The following is a 12,372-nucleotide window of genomic DNA, read 5'->3' on the forward strand; positions in this document are numbered from 1 at the left end:
CTGTACTACTAAGTGAGCGTAGATCCGGAAGAAGTTAATGTAAGTATTTTTAAATGGGTTTGTATTTCTCTGATAAACAGCACTCTCCTTCTGTTTGTGATCATAGGATAAAAGCTCTGTAAGCTTGTATATGTTCATTTTTACTGCTGCATCATGTAGTGTGCTCTTAAGATTGAAATCTCATTCCCCAGGAAGCATTTCTGTCTAAGATTAATTGCCCTTTTAAAATCAGCGTTTGATGTATTCCTTTGGCTATATCCTGGCTTGGTTTAACCCTCTTTGACCTGACCTCACTGACTATTACTGCTGAGGCTGAGTCAGAATCCTTCAGCATGATGTATGCACTTCAGATTTCAGCCTGTGGTTTTTCATGTCGATGGATTCAATTAGTTGGCATTTTACTAATGAACATATCAGAAGTTAAAGAATTTGTCAGGCAGACCAAAATTGTTCAGAATAGTGGCAATCAGAAAGCTCATCTCTTTGTTTTGCACAGTATCAAGTATTTTTCAGAAGTTTTACCTTCAGCATCACACATTCCAAGATAGCAGATCAAGACATTTTCTGCTGAATTATAAAATATAAAAGTGAAGTCACAAAACTAAAAACAGTGGTTACAACTTCTAGCCTTAGATTTCTATTACTTCGTATTGTATTCATAAGTGTAAACTAAAAGACAAGTTATTAATGTGAAATTTTCTGATTAAAAGTACTTTCCCTTGAAGATATATCATCCATTTCTTTAGCTGCTTTTAATTCTAAGAGGTTTCACATACTTAGTTACATGTGTTAATAGTAAGAATGAAACTCATACATCTCTCTAGAATCTCAAGTAACCTGCTTTTAAAGACATTTAGGTCATACTCCTTGTTGATAACTGACTAAAAAATAATGGGTAAAATGCAGATTGGGATGGGGAAGGCTATGAGCCATTGCTGAAAGGCAGATTCATCACATACTCTTAAGTTTTCAAATAAGAACCAGATCTAAAGTCTGTTAAGCAACATCACCCTAGTACAATAGGGTTCATTTGACTTATCCGGGATGCTCTACTGAGTATACGTGTTGAGAGCACTATTAAATTAATCCAGAGGGTTAACAGTGTTTAAGGAATTCTTTAATGTCATTCATTTTGTTGTTTGCATAATGATTGAGTCTTTGGGTTTTTGTTTTTGTCATCTTTTTTTTTTCTTAACACATTCATAAAATCCATGTGCCACACTGCATAATAATGGGGCTGAGTAATGCAGAGTATATATTAAAATGAGGCCAAATTCTCACGGCCCTTTGCATGCCAGCCAGGCATTGAATCGATAATTGAATCCATTTTTTTTAGTATCTTTTGATATATCTAATATTGAAATAATTACCTTATTCCCATAACTTTATTGAATACTTACTATGTGCAAGCCCTGTGCTAGGCTCTGTGCTGAGTACTTTATTTGGATATCTCATTTGATCCTCTGTTCAACCCTGGAGATTAGAATTCTTTATCAACACTGTAGGAGGAGGAAACTGAGACTACGGAGGTTAAGTGATTTGCCTAAGAATTCACAGCTATTGTATTATGCTGATTTAAACTGTAAAAGAAATATTTTGCTCTTTAGGCATTAAAGACTCATTTACTAGAACTGGAAGACATGTTACCAGTCCTCTGTTTTAGACCTAGTTTACACGTTGACCCATGGAGTTGTATCAGAAACTGCCATGGGTCATAAGTCAGCAATCATCTGGTAAGGGAACATTAAAAAAAACAGACTATCCCCCAGAGATTGATCTAGATCTGGAGAGGGGCCAGCTATGTATTTTTAAAAATCTTCGAAGTGATTCTGATGGTCAGCCAGATTTGCAAACTATGGATCTAGACAGACACCTTCATTTTATATATAAAGAAACACTCTAAAAGAGATATGAAGTCTGCCCAAAGTCCTTCATTACCAGAATTAGATTTCAAGTTCCCTACCTCCCAATTCATGTCTTTTTTAAGTTCATAATTTTCATTAATGACTTGTCTAGCTAAAGTGAATTTTCTTTCTTTTTTTGGTTTCTATATGTAATTCTTATCACTTTCATCATATAATCAAAATCTGTTTAAATAAAGTTCCCTTAAAATGACACACAACTCTGAAAATGCTCACTTTAAAGTGAATGCTAGTTAAGAATTGAGTTTGTTTTAATTAGGCTGTTGGTGATAATACAACATCATATGATGCATTTACATTTTTATCTTTTAAAATATTTGGGCTTATAAGTGAGATAAGTATAAGAAATGAAATTTTGTGATATTTCAATACATGATATAGATTTAATATCTAACTTACTACTGTACCAAAAGAAGATGCATGTCTCTGACATTTGTTCCTGTCCTTTTCCTTAATTCACAAACCCAAAGTATTTATGAATGACTATTCTTATGTTTACAAGATAAATTAAAAGAATTTTTTTTAATTGCTATGTGGATATTCTGCGAAATAATGACATGTATTCTTCAAAATTGTCAAGGTTAAGAAATGCAGAGAAAGACTAAAAACTGTCCAAGTTAAAGGAGAGTATAGAGACTTGAAAATTAAATGCAATGTGTGATTCCTGGACTGTATCCTAGAATGGAGAAGAAAATAATCAGGATAGTTGATAAAATTTGAAATGATTACATAACAGTATTGTATTAATGTTAATTTTTAAATTTTGATAACTATATTGTGGTTATATAAAAGAATATTTTTATTGGAAGGAATACACTAAAATATTTAAGGGTAAAGGACTCTGTTTCTAATGTACTCTTAAATGATTCAGAAGTTATATATTTACAGAATGATAAAGTTAATGGGGCAAAATGTAAACAATTGATGACTCTGGATGAAGAGGAATTCCTTGTGCTGTTTTGCAGGTTTTCTGTAAGTTTGAAATTATATCAAAATCAAAAGTTACCCCCCTCCAAAAGTGCCCTGTATGAGAGAATTTTATATAGACATAGTTCACTTGATTGCTGTCTCAAATGTTTGCCTACTTTAAAGCATCAAACTAACGTTTTTGAAAATCTGAGTGGGTGAGATGTAGGGTAACATTTTTCTCCTGAGTCATTTACTATGTAGTGACATATTTCTTATTCCCAAGTATTAAATTCTAGATTCCCATTTTGAAGCACAAAGATATATTTACCAAAAACATGATTTACTTTAGTAGCAGTATTATCAGGCGTTTCCTTTCTAACTGTTAGGGGAGAGAAATGTGCTAATTTTTCACTGCTCTGTTTTATTAGTTCTGGTATTGCCAGAATGTCCAGTCATGCTTTGTTGTTATTTATGGTAGCATGAATTCTGCTGATACCATATATGCTTCTTGGCTTATTTGAAAACATTTTGACTTTTTGTTGTTTTAATAACCAAAACAGTCTTTATCAGTAGAGCTCTTCTACGTATTAGTGGTAGCCATCAGAATCTATTTTCAATACATTAATTTTGACAGCGTTTTATCAGCAGCAAAATTATCCAGGCTCTGAAAATATTTATTATCAGGCCCTAAGCTAGGCACTGGGGATACAGTGATAAATAAGAGAGAAGCTTTAGTTAATAGTTCCAGGGAAACTGTTGCCCCATTCTAAGAATGCTTCTGGTAACAGTTGTGTTATCAACAGAAGTCAGAAAACCAAAAACATAAATACAGGCGAAATATTTGGACAAATGTAGGTAGTGACAATGTGTTTCAAACCTTAAAAACTCTTGTGCTGAGGGATATGACAGTCCTAGATCACTTCTTTAGATGTCTTAGTGACACTTTTATGTTACAGATTAAAAGTGGCCCAAATTTAAACCAGAAAATCAGTGGTGCCTATTCAGATTTCTGATAATGTGATTTCCTGGGTTTATTATACAGAGTGTTTGAATAGCACTTATGTTCTCCGACTTCTGCTGTGCAGTTCTTAAACTCCACCTGTCCTCTTGTGTAACAGAGTTTAGTCTTGTTTTTTAAACACTGTGTGTGAATGTGTCATATAGTGTTCGCTCCCACATTGACCTGCTGCTTCAGGCACAATATTTTGGATATTCCACTCTATTTCAGAGTATCCAAAGGTGACTCTGCTTAAGGGAGAACTTGACAGATAAGGAACTCGTACTCCTCCACTGCTGCTCTTTCATTTTTTTGACTCAGTGCTAAGTAGGAGGAAGATTCTGAGAATATTACAATATTTCAAAGAAATATATAATGAGAATATAAAGAGAACTGTACCGGAAATGTTTTTAAATATTCTAAGAAAGAATTAATACAGTAAAACCTTGACAATCTAGAACTTACAAAGAATGAATCATTGCAGATAGCTGAGGGTATATCCATTTGAATATCGATATTTTAAAAATCTTCTCAAAGTACTAATACTGTGCTTTCTATAGTATTCCTTATATAGCTTAATCTTTTAGTTATGGGTGATACACATCATTGTGAAAACCAATCATTGTACTAACACTGGTCACAGCTATGAAAAAGGTATGCATAGATACAACAAAGATCGGTGAATAAATCAAAACAGTGAGAGCATTTTTTTAGGTTAGTAGTAGTATAAGGTGATACCTCTTCCAAAATTGTGTTTAACTATGACACAGAGATTCGGGGTTTTGTTTGGGAGTTTTATTTGGTTATCTTTGGGATTGATAGTATGATTTTTAGGGTTTTATTTGGGACATTCTTCTAGCAATTCTCTAGTGTTTTGTGTCCTCTCATTGTTAATCTGTTGACTGTCACCTCCCAAGACTGTGCTGCCTCTAACAGGAAGTTTAAGTATTTCTTTAAAAGGGTCTCATGTTTCAGGTGCCAGCCCAGCCATTATCACCATACATCATCAGCCCATTTGGCCTAGACGTTAGAGCACTAGGGATGCAAGAGACATTCTGAACAGAGCGAAAAGGGAAAAGTAGGATATTCCCCTCTCTCGTAGTTCCATGAATTCCCTGTTTCCTTGTTGCCTTCTGTGTCCAGGAAGCTGAGAGGTTTTAGACATTACATATTGAAGAGACTAAAAGAGACAAACCAAGAATTGTGCTAAAGGAGTGACAGAGTTTCTTGACGGTTCTGTGTTTTATTTTATTGTGTTTTTTCGTGTTTTTTTTTTTTTTAAGAATTTGGTTTTGCTTTCTTTGTTTTCCTGTAACAACCAAGGGTGCATCTGTTTTATTCTAAAAATTGTTGGTATACTATACCAAAATCATAAGACACAAAACTAACCTTAAATTTAATTTGTAATAAAATTTGAACTTAAGAAAAAAGTGCGAATTGCCCCACCCTTTCAATTAGAGAATGGATGTTAACAAAAATCAATCAGATTTCATGACTGAAACAGAAATCCCTGAGTCAGACTCTTGGTTTATTCTCATTAAAACTTTAACTCTTACTCTAATAGTGTCTCTACAACTTTCTGATGTGTATTTGAACAAATTTACTGAAAATTAACTTACAGCTCCCATCTGTTTTATTGAACATCTCCCTAAACATTCATCTTATTCTTGATAATTTCTAGCCACATTTCTGTTTTGTACAATTTAAATGTGTATTGACCTACTTCGTACACCTGTCATGTGTAATAGCCGTAGAGTACAGTTTTTAATGTGTAACTAAAATAAATTTTGGTCAGTGGGTACAGTGGGCTGTTTTCTGCACTATGGTTTCATTAACGTCAATCTTAGGTAAGCACACTAATTAAGAAAGAATGAATACTTTCACATATAGCAACAGAATTTTTATCAGAATTCATTGTAACCCTCAGGTTTCTGTTTTGGGTGATACATATTGCAACATTTGAACTTTCTCCATGTCCACATTTCCTGCTCAGGAAACAGACCGAGTCTAACCTGTAAAGCTGTAAAATCCATTTATTCACTAAGGATTCTCAAAGACAGCAGATTATTTTTTCTTCAACTGTTTTGACTCTTATCGATTATTGTTGGATTTCTTTCTTGGAATAGATGGGGAAAAAAAGAATCAAGTGATGATTCATGGAATTGAGCCAATGTTGGAAACACCTTTGCAGTGGCTGAGTGAACATCTGAGCTACCCGGATAATTTTCTTCATATTAGTATCATCCCGCAACCAACAGATTGAAGGATCAACCATTTGCTTGAACGGAATGACCCTTAGACAGGATTTACCAGAGCATGTCACCCTTCTGCTTCAGTGAGGTTTGGTGGAGGCAACCTGACCAGAAACACTGCTGCAAGCCAAACAGGAAAAAGATTCCATGTCAGATAAGGGCACTCGGGCTGGTCTTACTTTGCATCACCACTGCTTTCCTCCACTGCCGTCATTAAACCTCAGCTGCGACATGAAAGACTTTACAGGACCACTGCAAGTCTTCTGTTTTCTTGTAAAATATAATGAAGCCGAAACCTTTGGCCTAAGAAGAAAATGGAAATATGTGCCACTGAATTTGTATTTCTGATTAACAAATAAACAAGGGTATTTCCTAAGGTGACCATGGTTGAACTTTAGCTCAAGGGAGTGGAAACATTGGTTTAAATTTCAAGAGAATTAGACTTAAGAAAGTAAAAGAGAAATTCTGTTATCAATAACTTTCAGTAATTTTTTGTAAAAGATCAAATTACAGTAAACCCATCTTTCCTTAAGAAAATTTCCTATGTTTACAGTCTGTCTATTGGTATGCAATCTTGTAACTTTGATAATGAGCAGTGAGAGATTTTTAAATAAAGCCTCTAAATATGTTTTGTCATTTAATAACATACAATTTTGTCACTTTTCCAGTACTTTCTGACACATACAGTAGATCGCTGTTTTTACTCTTTGTGTTACCCTTCAGACTGGTCGTCGTAGGCATGGAATGGATGTAGGGCACAGGATAACTTGTCTCAGGAGCTGTCAGAGTTTCTTGCCACCGATTTTTAAATCTGTGTTCTTTACAGGCTAAAAGTATAAATAATGTTTTCATCTATCTTTGCTGTTTTATCACCATAAATCTGTCAGATCATAGTGTGTTAAGCATCTATATAGTTTTGCATTTTTGGAAAAGCCCATTCCTTTTCAAGCTAGTGTTTGTCATTGGCTTCAGGTCTGATATTTCACTGTGGTCCCTGGTAGCAAGTCTTTGAAGTCTAAAGATTACCGACCTCCAGACTGCAGTAGCTTTTCCTTAACTTTACCAAAAATATTCAGAGATTACTGGAGTTCTTATTCAGATAAGGAAACTTTTGCTGCACTTTATTACCACGCTACTGGCTGAGTCTACTGGCTGAACGCACTTGTGCATTACACTTTGTCTCTTGTGAGCTAGCTTGCTGTCCGTACTGAATGTCGACCCATTTGAGTATGCTAAAAGACAGTATCATACAATAATGGTTTTAGATTCCAAAATAAAGATGAATGTTTTTCTCATAAAAAATTGTATGAATGTTGAAGTGAGATCCTGCTAGTGCTCACCGCTTCCTTTCACAGATTAATAGCAGATTTATTGACAGAGTGAAATAAAGTTAGAGGTCAAATATTCTGGAATGGAAAGTATAAGTCTCAATCAAAAAGAAAAACATAGGGTACCAATGCGATCAGAGAAAAAATAGAAGCAAGTGGCAAATAATTGGCTGATGTCAATAAAATGAAAAGTGCCATTTTAGTAAAGTCAGAAAATAGTAGCAATTGTTGAGTTACTTAAGGATGAAAAAAAGAAAAAAAACCACTGACTTGTATTTTTTCAAAAGAGGTTGGTCTGAATATGATTGTTCACATTAAAAGTATTTATTCATCTACTCAGTTTGGGGATTTTCCCCCTTGATGTTTTTACAGACTCAAGTGAGCTTCAGTGAGCAGAAGGATCAAAATGCTAGGAGGGCCAAGCTGTGAAGGCAAGGGTTGTGAGAGCAGTAAGCCATAGTAGTTTTCCACAGACGAGACCAATGGAAGGTCTCTGCAGTGGGCTCAGGTGAGCTGCTGATCTGCACTTCCAGATTCAAAAGTAAACTTGATCAGTCCCTTGCCCATTTTTACTTACTTGTTCATTATTACACCAGCATCATAACTGTATTACTCTACTCTAGTCCCAGGTAAGTCAAGCCTCCAACACCCAGAGGAAGAATAAAAACAGAAATCAGTGGCTTAAATATCTATTTTTTTCTTTTTATTTGAATATTTAAATTTTATGGTTTATTAAAAAAATTAATTAATTTTGTGTCTGTCTTTATTTCTAGAAGTTGGAAATGAAGTTTATATAACACAGGTTACCTGTTGGGGAAATCATTAACATTTCCTTATTCTTACACCTGTTGTAAAAGTTTCTCAAAGAAAAAAAGATAGGAGGGATAAAGGAGAATGTGTGAAAGAAAATGGAGAGAGCCACACATCTCATTATTGCTTATTTAACTCATCCTAAGTGGTGACCCTCCTAAGAAAATGAAGATGCGTTCTTAAGTTCCTGGCATTGTTTAACTAGGAAGGAATAAATTGAGCCTAAATAAAGTAAATCATTGCTTGTCCTTCATAATGTTGTTTTTCATTTGGATGACCTAAGTTCTCAACATCAATAGAGTGGATTGATAAGCACCTTATGTATCTAGAGAACCAAAGTAGCCAGTTCATAGTTAAAGTTGACCTTCCAGTTTTTATAGCATGATGTGGTCCAGTCAGTCTGAAGTGAACCCAGGAATGGGCTGGTCCTGTTCTGTTTATCCCCCTATTCACTGGAAACTAGATGAGAATTGATTGTTTGCTAAGACAACAATATACAAGGTTTGATACTGAGTGACGTTAACTTTTAATGGTTATCTTTCTAGGGTGTGGTTTATATTGTGTCAGCTATATAAAGTAACATTTTCATTCAGTTTTCAGAGATTTGGTTTATGTGGGTCAGTGGGTCATGCCAAAGAATGACACTCTCACTTTTTATTTATCGTACTACTGATATTTAGGTCTCAGGTAAGTTGAGTTTCCTTTTAGATGTGCCAGCATAGTTGAAATAGAAGTGTAGAATCTTGCGGTATGATAAGAAAAAATCACATGACAATATTTATAGTCAGTTCCATTCAGTCTATTATTGGGGTGGAATCAGTCAAAATACTTAACTGTCTCTTGAGTTCTATCATCCTCTTAAGTGTTTTCTAAATATAATCATTCCTTGGTCTAAAAGTATTAAAAATTACCCACAGGAGTGTTAGAAAAGAGTCATGCCTCTTCTGAAGTAATTTGAGATTAAATAATACTTTTTAATTAAAAAAATTCATTTACCATATAGATTTATTTGACAAAAGAATCCTTTAAATCCTCTCAAAGGTGCTTTACTTGCTAGCAAGTATACTACTACTGTGGAATCTAGTAGTCACAATATAGGAACCTCAGAGTGAAAAAAGGACTTGATTTTTAGATCCTTTAGGTGGTTCATTAAGTATCTAAGTATTTAATTCTTGTTAACCGATAATGTGTCAGAGATCACCAGTGGGGTAAAGACAAATCTGAAGATTTAGAATTGTTGACATGCTGTGACATACCAACTGATTCTTCTGAAACCAATTAACTTGGCTTTCCCTCTCTTGCTTCCCCACCCCTACATCACAAGGATAAATAAAGCACAGCCAGGCTTTTTCCTCTTTGTTTTCCATGGTTCTCTGTGGAGTGTCTAGCTCATAATTGGTGCTTTGCAACTCGGTATGAAAAAGAAAAAAATTAACAGGATTATTTAATGACACTTCAAAATCAGTGTTTTATTTTCCTGTTAAAAATACCAGCTATAAAAACAGGAGGAAACTTGTCGTTTATAAATCAATATACAAAGTGCAGTTGGTTCAGGTTTGCATTACTGGTGAAGACTTGCTTACTCAAATCAGCTACTTTCAGTAGGAACCACTGTGGATCAGATCCTTGCATCAGTCCACGTTCATTTTAGCTGTAGCACAGACCACAGTATATATCTTCTGTTTCAACATCACTCTAATTTAAGCAGCCCTTAAGTTGGAGCTATTCTCATCAAGCATCTGGAGGTATTTATTAATTCTGTCCTTTTCATAAATGAGTGGTTTGTGTCTTGCTTTAGCCTCTAGACTACTTCTGAAAATGTAATACATTTTTAGCAAGGGAAATGTGTTAGAGCTGAGAGCAAGGTTGTTCAGACTGAGGTAGACTCTTGGAACCATGTTCGTGAAAAGCTTTAAGAGAAATATTTGGCTTTCCATCTTTTACATGGAGCGGAAGAAATATCCGTCTGCTTCACGTATTACTTAGAGAATCCTAGTCAACTTTCCCATCATAACCTTTACTGTGGTTTGGAACAAATATCTGTATGGTATTTGTTTTTCTCACTGAGCATACACTCTGTAAGAGCAGAGATCATGTCTGTTTGGCTTGGTATTGCATTCCCAGGACCTAGCACTGCCTGGAACATAGTGGACTATACTAAACACTGGATGAATAAAAGGTTGGAAAAGCTGTGATCCTAATGACCTAGAGTTGAGAGCATAAGGCTTTCCCCCCCTTTCTGACAACTCTATTTGAAAGTAGCTCTTAAGCTTCTCACTCCAAACAAAATCTCTCTCTAGCCTGTTCATTCCATCCTCTAAATGTGTCCCATTTTGTCAGTGTCATCCTTGAAATTCACTCAAGTGTATAGTGAGTAATACATGCCAAGCCACGTGCAAGAAATACAGTAGGTTAGAATTCGTCGTGCTGACGCTGGGTGGATAGTCAGTTCAGCAGTGTCGTCATTTGACAGACACATCCATAGTAAGATTTATTAGTAAAAGGGCTGGGAAACAAGATATTTTTACAAAATTTCCATGCCCACTACAAAAATTAAGGCAAGTGGTCAATCCTTAGGTGTAAGAGTAAGGAAGGAGTCAAGGGTGAATAATTGCTCTCAGGGAGCACAATAAAGGTAACCAAAGGGCCATGGAGCTGAAATGTGACAGTGGAAGTCTAGGAAAATAATCACGAGAGCCCCAAATGGAGTAGCTAAGGCCAAGCAGAGAGGCTGGCTTCACAGACAGGTGGTTTTCTCTGCTCTGGGCTGTGTGGCAGGCATTTCTGATCTCTAGGGGATGGACTGTACTTGTTTGGGATGTGGTGACTTTGTCTTTTTGTGTTGTCTGGTGCACATTTTCCAAATAAGTTATGTGGCTGAAAGCTTAAACCCGTAGCTTGGATGTTGATATTCTTGTTACCCAAAACTGTTGGGCTTTAGCTTTCTTTTCCAGAGACAATAATTCAGTGACCTATCACCTGAATCTAACCCATTGTGTGCAGGCTTGTGGAAAAATGTCATGCCCTGACTACTAGCCTTTTTCTTGGTAGGCCATCTCAACCATGCCTCCCTTAAGAATTGGGTCGTTCCTACTGCCTTTATTTCTGTAGCTTTTTTGGGTCATGGTTTTAAAATTAATTATTATGTAATATAAAATGTCAACTTATTCTTATGTCTCTGATGTACAGTAATGTTGCTAACATTCAAGTGTGACAAAGTTACCGGTGATACTGATGACATCAGTGGATACTTAATAAAGGTATCAACTAGAGCCAACTTTAGATGAGGGACAGCCAAGTTGGGGCAGGATCAGGGAGGAATGTATAGAAGCAAATCAGGTAAAAGCTGCATTACTTTGGGGTTGTAACATGCATGAAACATTAGAATAAAAGAAGAGAAATGCCAGATAGGTTGTGATTAGCTATAGTTCAACTCAGATGCATGGTGGACATCTTTCATTCTAGTCAGAACAAAGCCCATACATTAGTCTTAAAGGACAAGTCTTTTTTGTTTTTTTTAATTGAAGTACAGTCAGTTACAAGTATCAATTTCTGGTGTACAGCACAATGTCCCAGTCATATGTGTGTGTATATGTATATATATTCATTTTTATATTCTTTTTCATTTAAGGTTATAAGATATTGAACATTGTTTCCTGTGCTATACAGCAGAAACTTTCTTTTAAATCTATTTTTATATAAGTAGCTAATATTTTTAAATCTCAAATTCCCAAATTTAACCCTTCCCACCCCCTTTCCCCAGTAACCATAAGATTGTTTACTATGGCTTCAAGTCTGTTTCTCTTTTGTAGATGAGTTCATAGTGTTTAAAGGACAAGTCTTAATGTTCATTTGGGACATCTCAGTAAAATCAATTTTAATTGCTTATTCCGTGTTAGGCATATTCTCCCAGATTTTATAGAATTCCACATGATTCATCTATTCTAGCATTTATTGAGCAAATAGGATAGTGGAGTTTTTGAGAGGAAGAAGACATAGTTAAGGAACCTCTATAAGAGAGAGAAAACAAAAGTAACTATACAGCATGATAGTTGGACATTGCCATGAGAAAGGAACAAATAAACCACTATGGGAAAATGGAACTGAGAGGATGATTTACTTTGGGCTAACTAGATGGTATCTTGCTTGCCCTC

General features: G+C 35.3%; 1 protein-coding gene across 6 annotated transcripts in view; it reads left to right on the plus strand.

Annotated features, from left to right (window-relative positions):
* Positions 1 to 8,158, plus strand: part of ATG5 (autophagy related 5) — a 103,486-nt gene extending 95,328 nt beyond the window's left edge. For 4 of the 6 annotated variants that reach the window (XM_074368566.1, XM_010965367.3, XM_045524452.2 and 1 more), the window contains one exon: positions 5,955 to 8,158. In XM_074368566.1, the coding sequence (XP_074224667.1) occupies positions 5,955 to 6,091 (137 nt within the window). In that variant the 3' untranslated portion in view covers positions 6,092 to 8,158. The remainder of the gene's footprint in view (positions 1 to 5,954) is intronic. The other 2 variants (XR_006728414.2, XM_074368567.1) reach the window with 2 other exon arrangements.
* Positions 8,159 to 12,372: the final 4,214 nt, after the last annotated feature.

This window comes from Camelus bactrianus, chromosome 8 (assembly GCF_048773025.1).
Source record: "Camelus bactrianus isolate YW-2024 breed Bactrian camel chromosome 8, ASM4877302v1, whole genome shotgun sequence".
Taxonomy (NCBI): Eukaryota; Metazoa; Chordata; class Mammalia; order Artiodactyla; family Camelidae; genus Camelus; species Camelus bactrianus.